This window comes from Pseudocercospora fijiensis (genome assembly GCF_000340215.1).
Source record: "Pseudocercospora fijiensis CIRAD86 unplaced genomic scaffold MYCFIscaffold_10, whole genome shotgun sequence".
NCBI classification, from domain to species: Eukaryota; Fungi; Ascomycota; class Dothideomycetes; order Mycosphaerellales; family Mycosphaerellaceae; genus Pseudocercospora; species Pseudocercospora fijiensis.
In genome coordinates, this window is record NW_006921541.1 from 2,761,097 (window position 1) to 2,776,389 (window position 15,293).

Sequence of the window (15,293 nt, forward strand, 5' to 3'; positions counted from 1 at the left end):
ATGGACCATGCTGCTGCCGAACAGTCCTGCTCCACATTAAGCGCTTGTTGGTAGTCCCATTTTATGAGACCCCCGTCTTGGCAAGCGTGATGGGAAATGGTTCGTGCACCCCGGGCGCTCAGGGCCCAGAGTTGATTGTCATGGACAAAACCTGCTCAAAGGTCTGCACTCCAGAGAAGTCATCGCACCCGCACCAGGCATCTCACGCAGCGAGTTCGAGTTCATCAAAGCGATGCTGTGGGATTTGGAAGAGGAGGGTAGGGCGGCAGATGAAGCGAGCGGGCGGGATTGGGCATCACGTCTATGGGATCGGTAATGGGAATACGGATGTGGAGTTACTAAGGGAAGACGTGATGGGAAATGTGGAAGGAAGGCGTCAGTAGCAACTGCTCTTGTTTGTGAGGACCATGTTGCTGCGCTGCTTTGCAACCATAGATGTTGAATACTGAATATTCAGTATTCAGACCCTATATTCAGTGAATATGAATATAGCTCCCAGCGTATCTAGGTGAATATTCAATATTCAGTCTAGTTCTTAGCGACGGCGAGGACGAAGGGAAACGAGCTACGAAATCGATTACGATATACCTACTTGTTAATAGTATCTTGTTTCTTAGAAGCGTCTTTAGTATTTTGGTATAAAGGACGCCTCGGACTAGATATTCACTAACCCCTTAGCAATAACCTAAGGCATCTTCCCGGAAGCAAGGCAGGTTTGCTACTGCTTTAGCTATAGAATACCCTATCCGGAGCTTATCCGACTGAATATAAATAAACCTACTATGCAGTCTATCTATATTCAGATTCATATTCAACTGAATATGAATATATATTCAAACTGAGTAATCATTATTCAACATCTATGTTTGCAACGGGCGAGCAGCAATACCAATCAGTACGCGACCCATGCTCTTTGATGGTAGAAAGAATTGCAACATAGCCTTCTAACGAGCAACGAGTCGTCTCCAGAAGCAAGCAATGCCTCAAGATGGAGCTGACATTGCCAGATGATTGCTTGAGTACACAAAATCAGAATGTAATCTTAATTACCTCAAGTTCTCTTCCTCAATCGCGCTCGGCATTCCAAAGAGCGAACAGCCAAGTCTGTAAGAAATTTCCTCAAAGCTGCAGCGTCTTCTCCATCACCAAATCCCTCGCTTCTGTACACTCGAGGAGAATCTCCCTCTTCAATCGAAGGATAGCGTCTGTGGTTCACAATGCAGTGTGATTACTCGAAGGACTTCAGTCCCGAAAACCAGTGGCATCAGTGACCGGAATCTCGCAGAGCGACTTGAGCTACATCAAGGAAACTCTGTGGTTGGTGTATGCAAGAGCAGAGTTGTACAGGAGATCCGGCGGACGCTTTAGCAGCAGGGTGGCCGAATGTTTACGAATGGTAATCGAGCTATGACCGTGAGAAAGTTCTGGAGAAGGGGATCGGGAGGAAATCACTACAAGTTGCTCATTTGCATGACATGCTTGTCTTAATGCTTCGCTTTGCGATCCGGTTTCACCCAACGCCACGTCGACCAGACCGCTCTTCTATGGCTGTTGCAGCTCCACATGGTACATACGACAGCCACCTTGTGCTCTGCTCAAGCAACCTGTATATAGCCAAGGGCTCGTAGACGCTGGACCTCCACCTGTAGTTTACCTCCTGTACTGAGCAGTTCGATGTTGTCCTGGAACAGCTTGATCGCGTCTGCGATGCTGTCGCGACCATTTTCCAACATGAATAACAGCTTCGTCAAATTCTCATCAGCTGCATCGCACATGTCCGCAATGATCCCATCGACGTCTTTGGTCGGAGCCCCACTTGCGTACAGAGAGCTCCAGTCAGTATCTTCCCAAGTTCCGCTCCAGCTGCCGTCGCTCTGCTGTTCGATGTACACTCGCGGGAAGGCAGCGAACGCAATCTCGAAGTAGACCAGGCGCTTGAGCAGATCCGTGATCTTCTTGTGTGAAGTCCATCCCAGCCGATCACCACCCTTGTACGAGCGGAGACTGCCAACTTCAAATCGATTGTACTTGAAGAACATGTCGAATGCTTCCTGGCGTAACTGCTTGCAAACTTGACCCAACTTGGAGACATTGTGGGACATGAGGCTGGGGAGGATACCACGTGGAGTTGCGCGCTCAATGGTTTGGACACCGTCGTCGCTTTGATGAACAACAGCCAGCTCATAGATCTCATCGCGCAGTTCTCTTGGTAGGTCGAGAAAGCCGGTGGGAGATGTCTCGCCCTCTCCATCGGCGTCATTTGCTTTGGTGTCGTTGATGTTGTCTTGAGTGGCGCTTGTCGCACGGGTCGATACTGCCAAGTATGCCATGGCGAATGTATCGTTCTTGTTGTATGGAAGTGGCTCGGTGAGGCGAAGAATCTGGTCGTGCGCTTTTGGAAGATGTAATTTGGCGATTTGCGCGGACAGCGCGATATCGCCGGTCATGGCTCCCTCGGAGTCGCTCGCCATGTTGTGCAGATTGTACTGGTGGTGGATGTCGCTGAAGGTGCTCAGCCGTGCAAATAAATATGGAGTGACGAAAGTGAGCTTGAGAAAGCCACGTGCGGCTTGGCAACGGCTCCCTCACAGCTCTTGCATCACCTCACATGCCAGAAAGGTCGACACATGCTTCGAGAGTCAGCACCGGCGAGAAAGATCCGCACATGCCGAGAAGGCGCGTAAGGTCCGAGAACCAGGGAGCGGGAGCGGTCTTCATTATACAGGTGATAGTTAGCGATATATGTCGATCAGGACAATCAGACCATTACTCAAGTGTGATCCCTCTTCATCCATATTTTCGAAGAAGAAGTCCGTCCGTCCTCATTGGAGACGATATACACCAGAACGTAGCAGAAGAGCACTGCTCACAAGCCGAAGAATCCGCCACAAGTCGCAAGTAGACCCAGAGCAGCGACTATCCACCCTTCAATGCTCAACTGCTGTTGCACAAGACCAGCAGCTCCAGCACTGGAAGTCGCGCTCGATCCAGACTGGGTGGCGCTACTCGTGACTGTCTTTGTCCCGGTAGCAGTAGTCAGTGTAGTCTCGCTAGTGATCGTAATCGAAGAGGTGGCCTGCGAAGTAGGGGTGCCTGTCAGCGTAGTGGATGTAGCGGTCGTTTGCGTCAAGCCCTCCGTGCCACCAGGACCAGTGTACGAGCTCGGAGTCGGCGAGCTCAAGCTGATGGCAGTGCTTGAATATGCATTCGTCGGGCTATCGGGTGGCACTGAGGACGTTTGCGGCTCTTCGACCTGAATGGGTCGATCCTTGGGTGTTGAAGCTCCTTCGGTGTCCTGTCTTCTTCGAAGGTCTTGATGTGCTTCGGGGAGTGACGTAGATAGGCTTACGCTGGTCCAATGGGCCGTGGTTGAACTGTCGACCAAGCCATCGAAAACTAAGCTGAAGACTTGTCCATCGAAAAGAGTGATGCCATCTGAGCGGAAGGCGTTGGTCGTGCCGTCAACAACTGCTAGGCCTGTCGTGGGAGGCACAGCAGTTGCTGTGACAGTCATACCAGTGAGAGGAAGAATAGCAATCGTCAGCCCGCCGTTCGAGAGACTTAAGGAAGATGAAGTCGTTGGGCTTAGAGTCGAAGTCATGGCGAGTTATTATAGTAGGTGAGCTGGAGTTCTAAGAAGTTCGTGGAGAGCCGAAGTAGAATCCAAAGCAGGTTCGAATGTTCGTGTTGCGTTGTAGGACAGCTTCCTGAACAAGGTAGTCGTGAAGTGAAGTATAAGCAGCTGACGACGCTTCCTGTAGCTTCGTAGAGCTTGTATCGAAATGTGATGCAGGTATCAAGCCTGCTTCGTGGTCAAGCGCAGTGCTGCTTTTGACGATAGTGTGTCCAGACAACGGAAGTTGTGATTTGCGAGGGCGAGGCCGGCCTCTGATGAGTTAGTTGTTCTGCAGAAATGAGGTTGGCTGAAGTGAAGGCCTTAAATCAAGGAAGTAATGCCACCCGGAGATTGCCGTGCACAGCTCCCTGCTTCAGCTTTCTGATGATGAGAGACTTTCCATTGCGTTTCACAAGGTATCCCTGCACGCGAGCAACCACATCACCAAGGTCAAGATCCATCGAAGCTTCAGTAAATGGCTGCGACGAGCTGCTATTCATACAACAACCAATATCCAAAAGAATCCCATCTCTCATCAGTACAATATGCATTCTGCCGTAGCCGCAGACGGGGATATCATTTACCATCGCAAGTAACGCCTGTCCAGCTCTCGTTGCTGGCCTCATGCTCATCGCTCATCCCAAGCTCCATATGTGAATCGCGTAACTCGGCAGGAGCAAAGTCGCATCTACAGTCTTCCATGCCGCGCCTTGAAAATGGCTACCTTATCATCGTAGAATAAAATTTCGCGCAATCGCAATCGAGCCGTGTTCCTGCTCTCCGCCGAGGACATTTCAGAATTCGTGTCGTCGTCCACGTCATCTTCGTCACTCTCCGTCTCGTCATCAGCATCCTCGTCAGACATTCCCATGTCCGCTTCGCCATCGTGATCTTCATCCTCATCCTCGTCATCGTCGCTTCCAACAATGTCGGGATCGATGACAACACTGGGGTGGATGCCCAGTGCAGACTCTGTGCTGCGTCCCTCAGTGTCGCGCTTGTTCTCGAGAATCTCAAAGCACTTGTTGGCGATTCCCATATAGCAGAGCTCAACTTCGGGCCGAAGAGCAACGATGTCGACCATCTGGAGCGCGAGTTCCCGCGGGTCCAAGGTTGCACCATGCACGTGATCAGCCAGGAACGGCAAGTAGAGTGATCTGAGATGTGGTATCGAGGGCAGGTGTTGAAGAAAGAAGTGCTGTGCCAAGAATCAGTGAACAAGCCAGAGTATACGGCCATGCACATTGCTTACCCAATCTCGATAATCGATAGCCATGCCCAGCTCTCGCAAAGCGGGCATTTTGCCACTGCAGATGAATGAAAGTATGTCGCGAGTCAACATCCACTTCCGCCATCTGCTCGTGCCATTTGGCATTCCATCCGGTCCTTTCTCAGAGCTGTCAATCAAGACCTTCTTGAGGCTGTTGCGGTGTCTGCGAAGTGGTCCTCGGAAGATCGTTTCGATGGCAACCGACGATGAGTGGGTCCTTGCCTCCTGCAAAAAGAGGACTTCCAACTGGTTGGGTGCCAAAGTCTCCTTGAGGAAAGAGATCAGAGCTGGCGACACAGTGTTGGTATGTACCTTCCTAAGTCTGAGTCGATATTCCAGTTCGGCATCGCTTGGAATGCTCGACTTGCTTCCCTTCTTAGGAGAGGCTGTCGTTGTCCGTCTCGGATGAGGGTAGGTAGGAGATTTCGGCGTGGGCGCAAAATGCCGGCGCAGCGTTTTCCAGAGTTGTTCATGATTCGGGCAATTCAGCAGCGTGAGTGCCGTCAGCCGTGTCCAGTCGATGCCTTTCTGCAGCACTGGAACGGAGATTGGGACCCGCTCGAGCTCGAGACTCTCAAGCTGCAATACATTCTCCAGACGTGGGGTACCATCAGGTTGCTGAAAGTCTGCAGCGACAACTTCTTCAGCAGTGTTTGCCATTTCCGCGGTGGGAGCATCGGGAAGTGCCCCGCTCACCAGAGGAATGTCATCGTTGATGGTCTCTGGAAGAAGAGTGTCAGTGATCAGGTTCTCAACGGCTATCGGCGAGGCTGCATCCGGGTATGACAGCGGAGATTCTGGCTCGTTGCCGGGCAATTCGGATATCACGTCTCGCAAGCTTGTGATGTCCGTGACATCGATCGTCGCGTCATTTGTCGAAATCACAGTAGCATCAACAGCTGGCAGTTCTGCAGGCTGGCTGGTCCGACTTGTTGCGCGTCTGCGTCTTGATCGATCCGGAAGCACGATTCTCGGCTTCCGCATATCCGTCACAAAGCCTGTTAGGATGCCCAAAACGCCACCGAGACGCTTCTCGCCGATTGTGAGCGAGCCCGCTGTTGGATAGTCTGGATCTACCTGCTGCAATGAATCGCCTTCCCAGACAGTCACCCAGTCTTTGGTCAAAGCATGTCTTGCGATTCCGACCCGAAGCTCTTTCAGCTTGTGCAAAGACTTGCCCACAAGCACAGCCATCTCATCCAAATACGCCAACTCGTCGATATCTAGCACGCTCAAGCTCTTCAGCGCAGGTAGAACCGAGAATGAAGGATGCTCCACGCGGTCAAGAGCGGCAGGGTGGATTTGTGGAGGTGCCGCGATTGAGCTCGGAGTTTGCAAGGGCGGCGCAGGCACTGCGAGCATGTTGATCGGCGGAGGCGGAGGAGGCATCGGGTTCGCGTCGTCTGCTGATGAGTTGTTATGCCATCGGACCCAGACTTTCTCCAACCTGCAGGAGTTGCCATCGTCTCGGTCGCCTAGGGAGGAGAGCGCGATCCACACGTCTCTCAATATACCTGTTGGCATATCCCAGATGAACGTCTCGAGCGATCGCATGCGCGCCACCGCCAGAGCGACCAAAGTCCCTAGCATTTTCCCTCCCTCTTTGCTGATTAAATACTCTTGCACCCAGTCGGCGGGTCCATTTCCCAAGGAAAATTTCCGCGTGAACTGCGCATAGTGATTACCTCGTCTTCTCCGCACTTGCGTATCAGTGGCTCTCCCAATGCCCGTAGATGTGACACGATTGTTCTCCACGTGCTGGCGCTGACTGGGAGATTCGCCGAAGATCTCTTCTGCCATGACCAGCGTGGCCAGGCCATAGGTGAGCGCATCGACGCCAGATCGCGGTTCCGCATGTGTACTGCTGTCTGGCCACACAATATCGAAACGAGAATAGATATGGGGAGTCGTCAGGCGGTGAAGAGCGCTATGACAGAGCGCGAGCGAGGTGAGATCGTTCGTATGCGTGACTTCCTTGATTATATCCTTAAGTATGTCCACAGGGAGATCCAACAGCCGCAGAGGCTTCTTCTTCTCCTTCTCAATCGCTACAGCCTCCTTGCCTTTGCCTTTGAACATGCGACTGGATCGCAACCGGTGACTTGCCAGATCCGATTCATGGCAATCTTCATGAAAACGTGTACCGATGCTCTTCACGTCCTTCATACCGAGTTCTGGGGAGGCACTGCCTGCGCCGAGCGGAGATGTGGTCGCACTTGCTTTGGGTATTTGCGAGGCGGAATTGGGGAAATGGCCATGGCGCGAGTCGTCTTCATACCCGGGTGTCGACACTTCGGATGTGCTGGACGGACCTGCTACCGCCGCCGCGGCGGAAGCTGCTATTGCCTCCATGCGATTGCGGCAGACAAGTCCGTATGTGCGAAGCTGACTCGGCTGCCAGCCTCTGAAGAGGTCTCGGTCCTGCTATTGCTGTTCGCTGTTCGCTGTTCGATTTTCGCTGTCCGTCCTGGCCCTGGCCCTGGCCTGCCCTGCGCTGCATGAAAGAAAATCAATGGTGGCTCCTTGAAATGTGGGAGTTACTGCTAGGGGGGAGTGTATCGGTCACTTCGAGCGGCGGGGAGTTGAAGGTGCAATGCCGGGTGCGCGGTGGCCAGCAAGCAAGCAAGCTGCAAGAGGCGGGAGATTGAAGTCGTTGTGGAGCCAGTTGCGTTGCTGCAGTGGCAGCCGAAACCTTATTTCCCTAAGCGGTAACGCCAGCGACCTTTCGACTTCTCACTCGCAGACATCAACTGTCCACCACTCGCTCACTTTCTAGCGGACGCTCTAGCCTACATGCATTCACTATTTTTTTTTGATGAGGCGCGGCATCATAGGTATAGCACAAATTTTCGAAATAGCATATTCACTGCTACACATACCGCCCTCACCAGCAAAGCAACCAAAATGCCCGAGCTTCCACGAGACCAAGACCCTTAGGCTGTTCGAAGTCCGTTCGAAGCAGTCTGACCGATCACCATGGCGCCTGGAGTCCCGGGCTCCACGTGGTGTAGGTGACCGAAGATATCCGGATCGCAAGGATAAAAGCTGATATGCCGGGATTTTTTCGCGATAAAGAAGACCATCTCCGGCTTCCACGTCTTCACATGCAAAACCAGCTTGGCACTAAAGTGGATGAGGCTGGTAATAAGAACATTGGAGAACACTACCGAGCATCTCCTTGCCGGGAGAATTGACGGGCCATGGCGACTAGGATCAGATCGTCAAAAGTATCATATAACAGCTACCTATAGGACGCAGCTCCGCCTATTTCTAGACAAGCCAGGCCCTCTCGTGTGGACCACACACCCTCTTTCAGGAACCGGACATGAGCATGTTTGTGACTGCGGGACGCTCAGTCATTATGCGCTCCTCTGCATCTGTGAGCACAGCAGCCGCAAGGCTCGTGAACTCTTGAAAGGCTATAGAGAATAATGGCATCGGACGCTTGAAAGAGGGCCGACGTCACATATTGCTCTCTCCCACATCATTATGATTCCTATGCTTCCCATGTACAACTCTTCCAGTTCGCGCAGCATACCTAATACTGAGAAATTGGCAGACCATGACAGCAGCGAACCCTCGACACCTGCACATAGAACGTAGCTCTGTCCACCCCCAGACAAAGAGTCTGCCTCTCGGCGCTCGCGTGCGAACGAAAGGACAAAATCTTTCACAACACGACCGCGAGGATCTAATACCATAATTCACAACCAATCCAGGTACTATGTATGATGATAGTGCACTGAATGGAGGAGTCTTGAACAACACGACAGCGAGGATTAGAGACCATCCATCATTCACAATCAATTCAGGTATGACAATGCATTCTTTTCCATCCTCACTTTTACCTATCTCACCACACACTACAATGCCTACTCCCAACCAACATCATAATCATCATAATCACATTCCCAAGCATACACATACACCCCATTCCATCACAATACCTTGCAAACTCCCTCCCTCCCTCAACCCCCCTCTCCCTTTCTTTCTCTCTCCCTCACCTCCTCCCGCCCCCACCCGACCCATCCACAATCCCCACTGTTACCTCCCCTTGCCCCCTCCCCTCCTCACAAAACAACTCCAAAATTTTCCTGCCAACCCCACTCTCCAACTCCGTCCCATCCCTCGCAACCTTAACATCCTTGCCCGAATTCCAAGAATTCTTCAACCCTTTAGTCTTCTGAAACGGAACGCGTCGTACCGAGAGCCAAGAGATGTTGAAAGGGAGGGAAGAGTTTTCAGCGGAATTGTCATCATCGTAAAACTCGGAAGGGGAGGAAGAGGAAGAGGTGTTCCGTCTCTCGGCTTCCCAAAATAACGTCCCCCGCGCCTGATCGTCGACGATTTGACCTTGAGGAGCAGTAGCCGTAGGCGGAGTTTTAAGGATACGGAGACCTTGAATATCGGGACTTTTCTCGCTGCTAACTTGCGAAGTTTTGGCGTTGTCAAACGGCGACCCGGTCATACGCGCATAACCGAAATACTCTCCAGATTTGTTGACCGAAAAAATGAGATAAACAGTCTTACCGCAACGTTGAGCATCGCGGTAAGCGGAGTCGAGAAGAGTTTGGTTGTGGGGTTGAGTTTCCCAGGTGCCTTTTTGGAGGGATTCGTTTAGGTCTTCCTTGGTGAGGGATTTGAGGACGAAGTAGCGGTCTTGAAGGTGGCGGGGAGGGTCAGAGGAGGTTTGGTCTTGAGCGGGAGTTTTTTCGGAATCGCGGTCGGAGGAGATGGTTAGATTGGCGATCTGGTCGCTCAGGCCATCTACAGTTCGTGAATCATTGGATTCGAGGACTGAGTCACTGCGATCTGAGCTGGGAGGAGGCACTGGTGATGTGGATTCGTCGCGACTTCGATTTTGGGTGTCTCGTCTCAGACGACAGAGTAACCTTACGTTCCCGAACAGAGAGTGGTTGAAGCGTTCTACGGCGGCCTCGCATGCTTCTTTCGTGCGATAGTTGACGAAGGCGCAGTTTGACTTGGACATGAGAAAGACACTGTCGATGTCGTTGGTCGCATCGCGAGAGAAGTGATCTTTCAAGGACTCGATTGATGCTCCCAGAGGGATATTTCCAACCCATACAGCGTGGCCCGAACGCCTGGGTTTGCGCGGTGGTCCTCTTCGCGACAAAAGAGGTGACGGAGGAAATGGAACTAGAGATGCTGAGTGCGGTGACGGACCTGATTGGGTCTATGTGAGCGTTAGCTAATTTTTCGATGGAAAATGTATTGCATTTCAGTAGCTTGGTGTTCTCTGGCGACGCAACGAACTGACGTCAACGATGGCATGTCGGTCTCCATGTCCAATCGTATGCTGCTCGACGGCTCATAGTCTACTCCATCTTCAACACAAAATTCTGAGCTACTTACCATTGGGCTGAGTGGTACTACTGGATGCCTGTAATCAAAGTGAGTACCATTCATCACAGGTCCGGGTGGAAAGTGTGTATGGACGGCATAATGATATGCCATGTTCGGTGGCTGCTTGGGATGGTGCAGAATCTGTGGTCCGCCAGCGTAACCGCTATGAAAGGGCTGAAAGCCTGATGGATGGAATACATGGCTGTTCTGGTAGGCGTCTCGCTCTGGCAATTGTTTTGAACTCTCCATACCAAGTCCTCGAAGGTAGATATTCTGGTGTACCATTCCTGTCGGTGTGAATTGTGAAGTGTAAGGGAACGAAGGAGAATACAGCTGGTGGTGGTGGTTCACACCATTGCTGCGAACGTGGTTCGTCGTGTGTTGGGGCTCAGGGTATCCCAATTGTTGTCCCGGGATCATTCCAGGTTGCTGCCAATGACCGCTTGGCATATAGACAGGCTCTGAAATCATGGCCGGTGGGGTGTCTGGTGCAGTGAGGCACAGTCAGCCAATTCTGGCTAGGTTGCACGATCTCAAATGTATGAGGGATCGAAAGAGGAGTAGTAATCTGCTCCAAGTGGCCGATGGCAGAACGAAAATAGACAGGCTGTGCAGTGGCCTGACTGGCAAGCTGCTTTTGAGTGCGACCGTGGCCTCGCGATGTGCTCGCTTACTGGAGAACCGTCTTCGGCCGCTGGTCTACCAATGGTCATCAATGTATGCAAAGCGTGGTCTCATGACTCTCATCATTACACGCTTTCTGGGTGGCAGCACTCTCAGCGAGATTGTTGTAGATCTTATCCTAGCACGGCCCGTCGCTCTAAATGGTCCCCAAGCAGTAACCCTGGTATATTGACCAGCCCTACCTAGTCTTGTAGTCAATGTGCGTCTTTGAAAGGTTACCAATTGGAACAGGTCGTGAGCTAGAGAATCACTCGGCGTGGAATGAATCGAATGATCCTTCAGGAACTTCAGGGTTTTGGGTCGTGGTCAGCATCGCTCGGGCTCAATTTGGATCTCGTCAAGTTGCATAGCCGATGGACTGCGATTGCCGCTCGAACGTGGAGGCAAGTGCAAGCGCTTTGATGAGGAAATCATCAGCTTGTGCGGGTGAGAATCAGTCGCTTGCGCCACAGCAGAATCGTATGTTCCGCTTCCGAATGCGCTCTATCCTGGCTAATGGGAACGCGTGACTGCACCAAGGATCAGCTCTTGTGCATTGATCAGTTGCCAACCGGTTTGCTGCGTTCGCCATATCGTTGATTTCTCCGTAAACCACCCGACGCTAGAGCATGCGAAGATATGCAAGGTACTTCAGGGAGTGCGTGCTAACGTCTTGATGCATGTCTTGTCGATGTGCCACCTCGGCGAGGCGTAAGCGAGAGCGATGCGGCTGTCAAAGTCGGACTCTGGGACTCTGGGACCAACGTGGGACATTCTTGTGATTATTATCGTCCAGCTGCTGTGCTAATAAGCGGCTACGTGCTGCCGTGTATTCTGGGCAGGAGATCAGCGGTCAACCAGAGTGATCTGCCAAATGCGCCGGGAATCGGTACCTCCACTGTCGGATTCCAGCTACAGTAGGCCCGGATGCAAGGCGAAGTGGGGCAGCCTCGGACGCTGCCCCGTACCAACAATCATTGATGGTTGATGGTACTGTACTAACGGCATCGCCTCCGTTGAGCCTTGCGAGTCACGTACGCTGTTTGCGGCAGTTGTGTACAACACGCTGGTCATAATGCCCTGCCCTCCCTATACAGGATGTACCGCCCTCTAGCTCCACACTCCATTCACCCAAAACTGGGATGATAGTCATGTTTTCTAGTTTGCATTGAGATCGGCCCGGCGAATACGAGACCGTATCTATCGGGCTTCGACGATCCGAGACATCTTCTTCAGGAGAGACGTCGCTGTCGGCGGCTCCTTCGCCGCCGCCATCGTTTAGCGCAAAAGCTGGCATGGTTCGTGCCCAAGTGCACGTGAAGGGCTGTTCGTGTAGCGCTTCATCAAGGCGTTTATGGCTGCAACGCCTGGCAGCCTATCCCCATGCGAAGGCTGAGATTGCTGATGCCTCACTGAGGCTCGAGTGAGAACGTTGGCAGCCAGGCATCTAGTCCTACCTCCAATGCCTGCGACTCCCATGGCGGCAACCCGCTAGATTCATGGCGTGAACCGACGGCAGTCTCGGCAGGCTGCCAAGTCCAGCCTGTAGGGTCACTTGTGAAGAGAGATTGAAGCTCGTCAAAATTGATCTGGTCTGACTGTGGCATCGCCTCTGATCGCAATTCTGGCGCCAAGTGACTTTCGTCTCGCGCGTGGTTTGGTCCCGAGTACGGCAGCCCTGATGGCATGGAGCGAGCTAGCGAAGGTCGGATAAAGGAAGGAGTGGCGGGAAGTGCTGGTTGCGGCATGGTCTCTGGAGCATGCTTTTCCGGGATGGATTTTCTGGCCAGACGATATATTGACAAAGGGTTGAGGATGTAGTCGGGCGCGCTTTGCGCAGGTGTTCCAGGCGCTGAGCCCGCATTGTCGTGATCATCGGCCTCGTTGTTCGAATACGGGTCTTCCTGGATGAAATTAGGATTTCTCGTGGCGTTAGATATCTCAATGCCGATTTTCTCCACCATGGTGTTGGCAGCTTTCGAAAGTGGTGCTGCATCTGCGTACATGGAACGCATGATCTGCAACGCCTTGACGTTGTTCTGGACATGAGGAATGGTATCGGCCAGCAAGACTTTGCTGCTCTCCGCGGCGGGGTCGACAAGCTGGGTCAGATAGTAGAGCATTATCTTGCAAGAGTCGTAAAGGATGGTCGGCAGCCACGAATCAGCAATGGCGTGAGGACCATGTCGGAGAGCTTCTGCCATGATCGTCGCAAGACTTCGGGCGTGATCGAACAGTGTACTTTGTAGATGACCCAGGAACTCGCTCTGCTCGGGTGGGAAATCAAAGGGCGCTCGTAACTTGTACAGCCCGGGTGCGGCGATGCGATATAGGTCGCACATGGTCTGATGGTAAGCGTAATGCAATGCGCATAACGCACCGACTTGCGAAGTCTCCTGGCGAATATAGAGTGTCGTTGGAGTGAACTGCAAATTGGCGGGCAGTGTGTCGTACCAATGCCGCAATTCCCGATCAAGCTGAGCGAACTCGGAATCCGGCAACCAAGGCATTTTGGCTGTGTCAAGGTGCTTGATATATCTGAGCTACTGTCAGCTTGTTGTTCTTGCACTGGATTTCAGTCACGCACTTGAGCACTTTTCGACGCATCGCAATGTGCCGGATGTAGAATGCGGTCATACCCATACAGTCCTGTCCCTATGTCAGACATGTTTCGGCGCTTCCTTGTGATGTTGCAGAGCGTAGATATACCTGAGGATATGTTGGAAGTACTTCGACTGGCAGGAACTTCAGCATCTGCCCTTCTTCCAGCGTCTCCGTGATGCATGGCTCTTCTAGCACAAAGTTGCGCTCGTTGCATGGAAGCTGAATCTTGATATCGTCTTCGTCAATGAGGGTGAGCTGATCGATGCCACTGCCGACCAAAGAATCAGTGATGTAGCAGCACCACATCAGTCGCCTGCGTGACTCCTTGACACTGGCAGAGGGTGCATCGCCGCCCTCGCGACAGAGGACGTCTGTAGAGTGCTCAAGATTGATCTGTAGTGCTTGAGCCATACGTGCTGTGATGGCGCTGAGCATGAAAGCATTGGAATAGTGTCCCATGCGGATCTCGTAGTCATGTAGCAGAACTGCAGCCATCAGATTCTCGACCGAGATGCGATCAAGTCTTGCCAGGATGAGATTCTGGGCGTGGTGAGCCCATTGCCTCCCGGCGTCCAGGGGGTTGATGTGCAGGACTGTATTCCTTGACGTCTCATATTCGACGGCGTAGAACAAAGCTCCCAGAGCGCAGACAATGTGCAGCAGGGGGTTGCCGTCATGGTTCCGCGAAGAATCACTGTCGAGTTTCTGCAGAAAGGATGGTTTATGAAGGAAGGCGAAGCACCTCAGATGGTGCACATTGGCAAAATAACGCTCGACTAGGACGCGCGCTCGTGCATGATCAGGCAGATGGGGTGCGATCAACCAGTGCAAGTCGTCGATGATCGAGGTCGTGGGCGAATGGGGCAGTGCAGGCGATGCCAGACCAAGACTGCCTCCTGGAGTTGCGTCGGGTCTTCTGCTGGGACTGGGTCGGCTCTCCGGCGTCAGCTCAGCGTCTGCAAGCGCTGATTCAGTCGACGGCGATTGCTGCTCGGACACAGCCGAGGAATGGGCGACTCGCCGCTTCCACGCGGGTTCGGAATGGTCTTCATATCGGCATGGCAAAGACTTGTCGTTGCACCTTGCACACATGGGTTTGTGGCCCGAGCATCTGTACACTTTTCGTCAATCAGGGTCCGTGGAGTGCGTGCCTTCTCGCAGCTCGCGCTGTGGTGCTGGCGCCCACCTTGTCTTGGAGCCGCGGCATTCGATGCATGATCTGTAGGTGCGTTTCCGCTTGAGCGCAGATGCTCCGTTCAAGTCGGCCGGCTGCTGTGGCGTCCCCGCCACCGCCACCGCCTCTCCGGACACGCTCCTGGCCCTGCCGGATGGAGCGCATACCAGACCGAGACGGTCGCAATTGTAGCACCTTGCTGAATCAGCGCAAAGCCGTCTCTCTCACGAGCAAGCCACTCACCTGCCCGCTCGCTCATCACAGCGCACTTTCCGTGCTCTGCAAGTCTCGCACCCCAGCCGCGACCTGTTCATGTGTCAGAGAGTTTTCGATGCTCACCGCAAACGGCTGGCCGGTAGAACTAGCTCTGGCGTGACAAGACCAGCACTGCTCAACGTTCTACGCGCGTCGTGGCCTCGCCATCCACCAAGCACATACCTTGTCGTGCGCCTGGGCTTGACGATGCCGTTCTTGGTGTCTGCCATCAACCCTCGACCACGCCACGTTGGATGGAGAGCAGAGGGCGTGACGGCTCATCGGCAAGGAAAGGAAGGGATCAGGTCTTCCGCGGTATCAGTTATCGCAGCAGATCGGGCCCACTT

At 53.0% G+C, this 15,293-nt stretch overlaps 8 protein-coding genes across 8 annotated transcripts; 3 read left to right on the plus strand and 5 right to left on the minus strand.

Moving 5' to 3' along the window:
• Positions 1-7: 7 nt before the first annotated feature.
• On the plus strand, positions 8-480 carry MYCFIDRAFT_179507 (uncharacterized protein; the record flags this gene model as incomplete). Its single annotated transcript, XM_007933575.1, has 5 exons — positions 8-23; positions 55-329; positions 370-375; positions 404-409; positions 436-480. The coding sequence occupies 5 exons, from the start codon at positions 8-10 to the stop codon at positions 478-480; spliced, it is 348 nt and encodes a 115-aa protein (XP_007931766.1).
• Positions 481-811: 331 nt separating this feature from the next.
• On the minus strand, positions 812-2,718 carry MYCFIDRAFT_179508 (uncharacterized protein; the record flags this gene model as incomplete). The annotated part of the gene is made up of 9 exons (XM_007933576.1): positions 812-838; positions 874-994; positions 1,051-1,137; positions 1,169-1,205; positions 1,257-1,290; positions 1,312-1,461; positions 1,515-1,594; positions 1,631-2,580; positions 2,609-2,718. 9 exons carry the CDS (start codon positions 2,716-2,718, stop codon positions 812-814), a joined length of 1,596 nt encoding a protein of 531 aa, XP_007931767.1.
• Positions 2,719-2,770: 52 nt separating this feature from the next.
• MYCFIDRAFT_179509 (uncharacterized protein) lies at positions 2,771-3,601 on the minus strand (the record flags this gene model as incomplete). Its single annotated transcript, XM_007933577.1, has 2 exons — positions 2,771-2,865; positions 2,890-3,601. 2 exons carry the CDS (start codon positions 3,599-3,601, stop codon positions 2,771-2,773), a joined length of 807 nt encoding a protein of 268 aa, XP_007931768.1.
• Positions 3,602-4,304: 703 nt separating this feature from the next.
• On the minus strand, positions 4,305-6,929 carry MYCFIDRAFT_95403 (uncharacterized protein; the record flags this gene model as incomplete). The annotated part of the gene is made up of 3 exons (XM_007933578.2): positions 4,305-4,814; positions 4,869-5,577; positions 5,674-6,929. Coding segments are annotated over 3 exons (2,475 nt in total), but the record flags the coding sequence as incomplete, so codon positions are not given.
• On the plus strand, positions 6,682-7,477 carry MYCFIDRAFT_184140 (uncharacterized protein). The gene has a single exon (XM_007933579.1). It carries the CDS (start codon positions 7,033-7,035, stop codon positions 7,273-7,275), a length of 243 nt encoding a protein of 80 aa, XP_007931770.1. The 5' UTR covers positions 6,682-7,032; the 3' UTR covers positions 7,276-7,477.
• A 1,207-nt stretch (positions 7,478-8,684) lies between these two features.
• Positions 8,685-10,537, minus strand: MYCFIDRAFT_168602 (uncharacterized protein; the record flags this gene model as incomplete). Its single annotated transcript, XM_007933580.1, has 2 exons — positions 8,685-10,080; positions 10,260-10,537. Coding segments are annotated over 2 exons (1,472 nt in total), but the record flags the coding sequence as incomplete, so codon positions are not given.
• Positions 10,538-10,719: 182 nt separating this feature from the next.
• MYCFIDRAFT_179511 (uncharacterized protein) lies at positions 10,720-11,901 on the plus strand (the record flags this gene model as incomplete). The annotated part of the gene is made up of 9 exons (XM_007933581.1): positions 10,720-11,088; positions 11,121-11,133; positions 11,174-11,190; positions 11,217-11,311; positions 11,341-11,439; positions 11,478-11,624; positions 11,653-11,691; positions 11,726-11,830; positions 11,862-11,901. 9 exons carry the CDS (start codon positions 10,720-10,722, stop codon positions 11,899-11,901), a joined length of 924 nt encoding a protein of 307 aa, XP_007931772.1.
• A 421-nt stretch (positions 11,902-12,322) lies between these two features.
• Positions 12,323-14,885, minus strand: MYCFIDRAFT_145146 (uncharacterized protein; the record flags this gene model as incomplete). The annotated part of the gene is made up of 5 exons (XM_007933582.1): positions 12,323-13,451; positions 13,501-13,562; positions 13,623-13,910; positions 14,004-14,628; positions 14,704-14,885. Coding segments are annotated over 5 exons (2,286 nt in total), but the record flags the coding sequence as incomplete, so codon positions are not given.
• Positions 14,886-15,293: the final 408 nt, after the last annotated feature.

Bases quoted from the DNA above. Each gene is read 5' to 3' on its own strand.
- MYCFIDRAFT_184140 (XM_007933579.1), top strand. From the start codon at position 7,033: ATGCTCTTCACGTCCTTCATACCGAGTTCTGGGGAGGCACTGCCTGCG.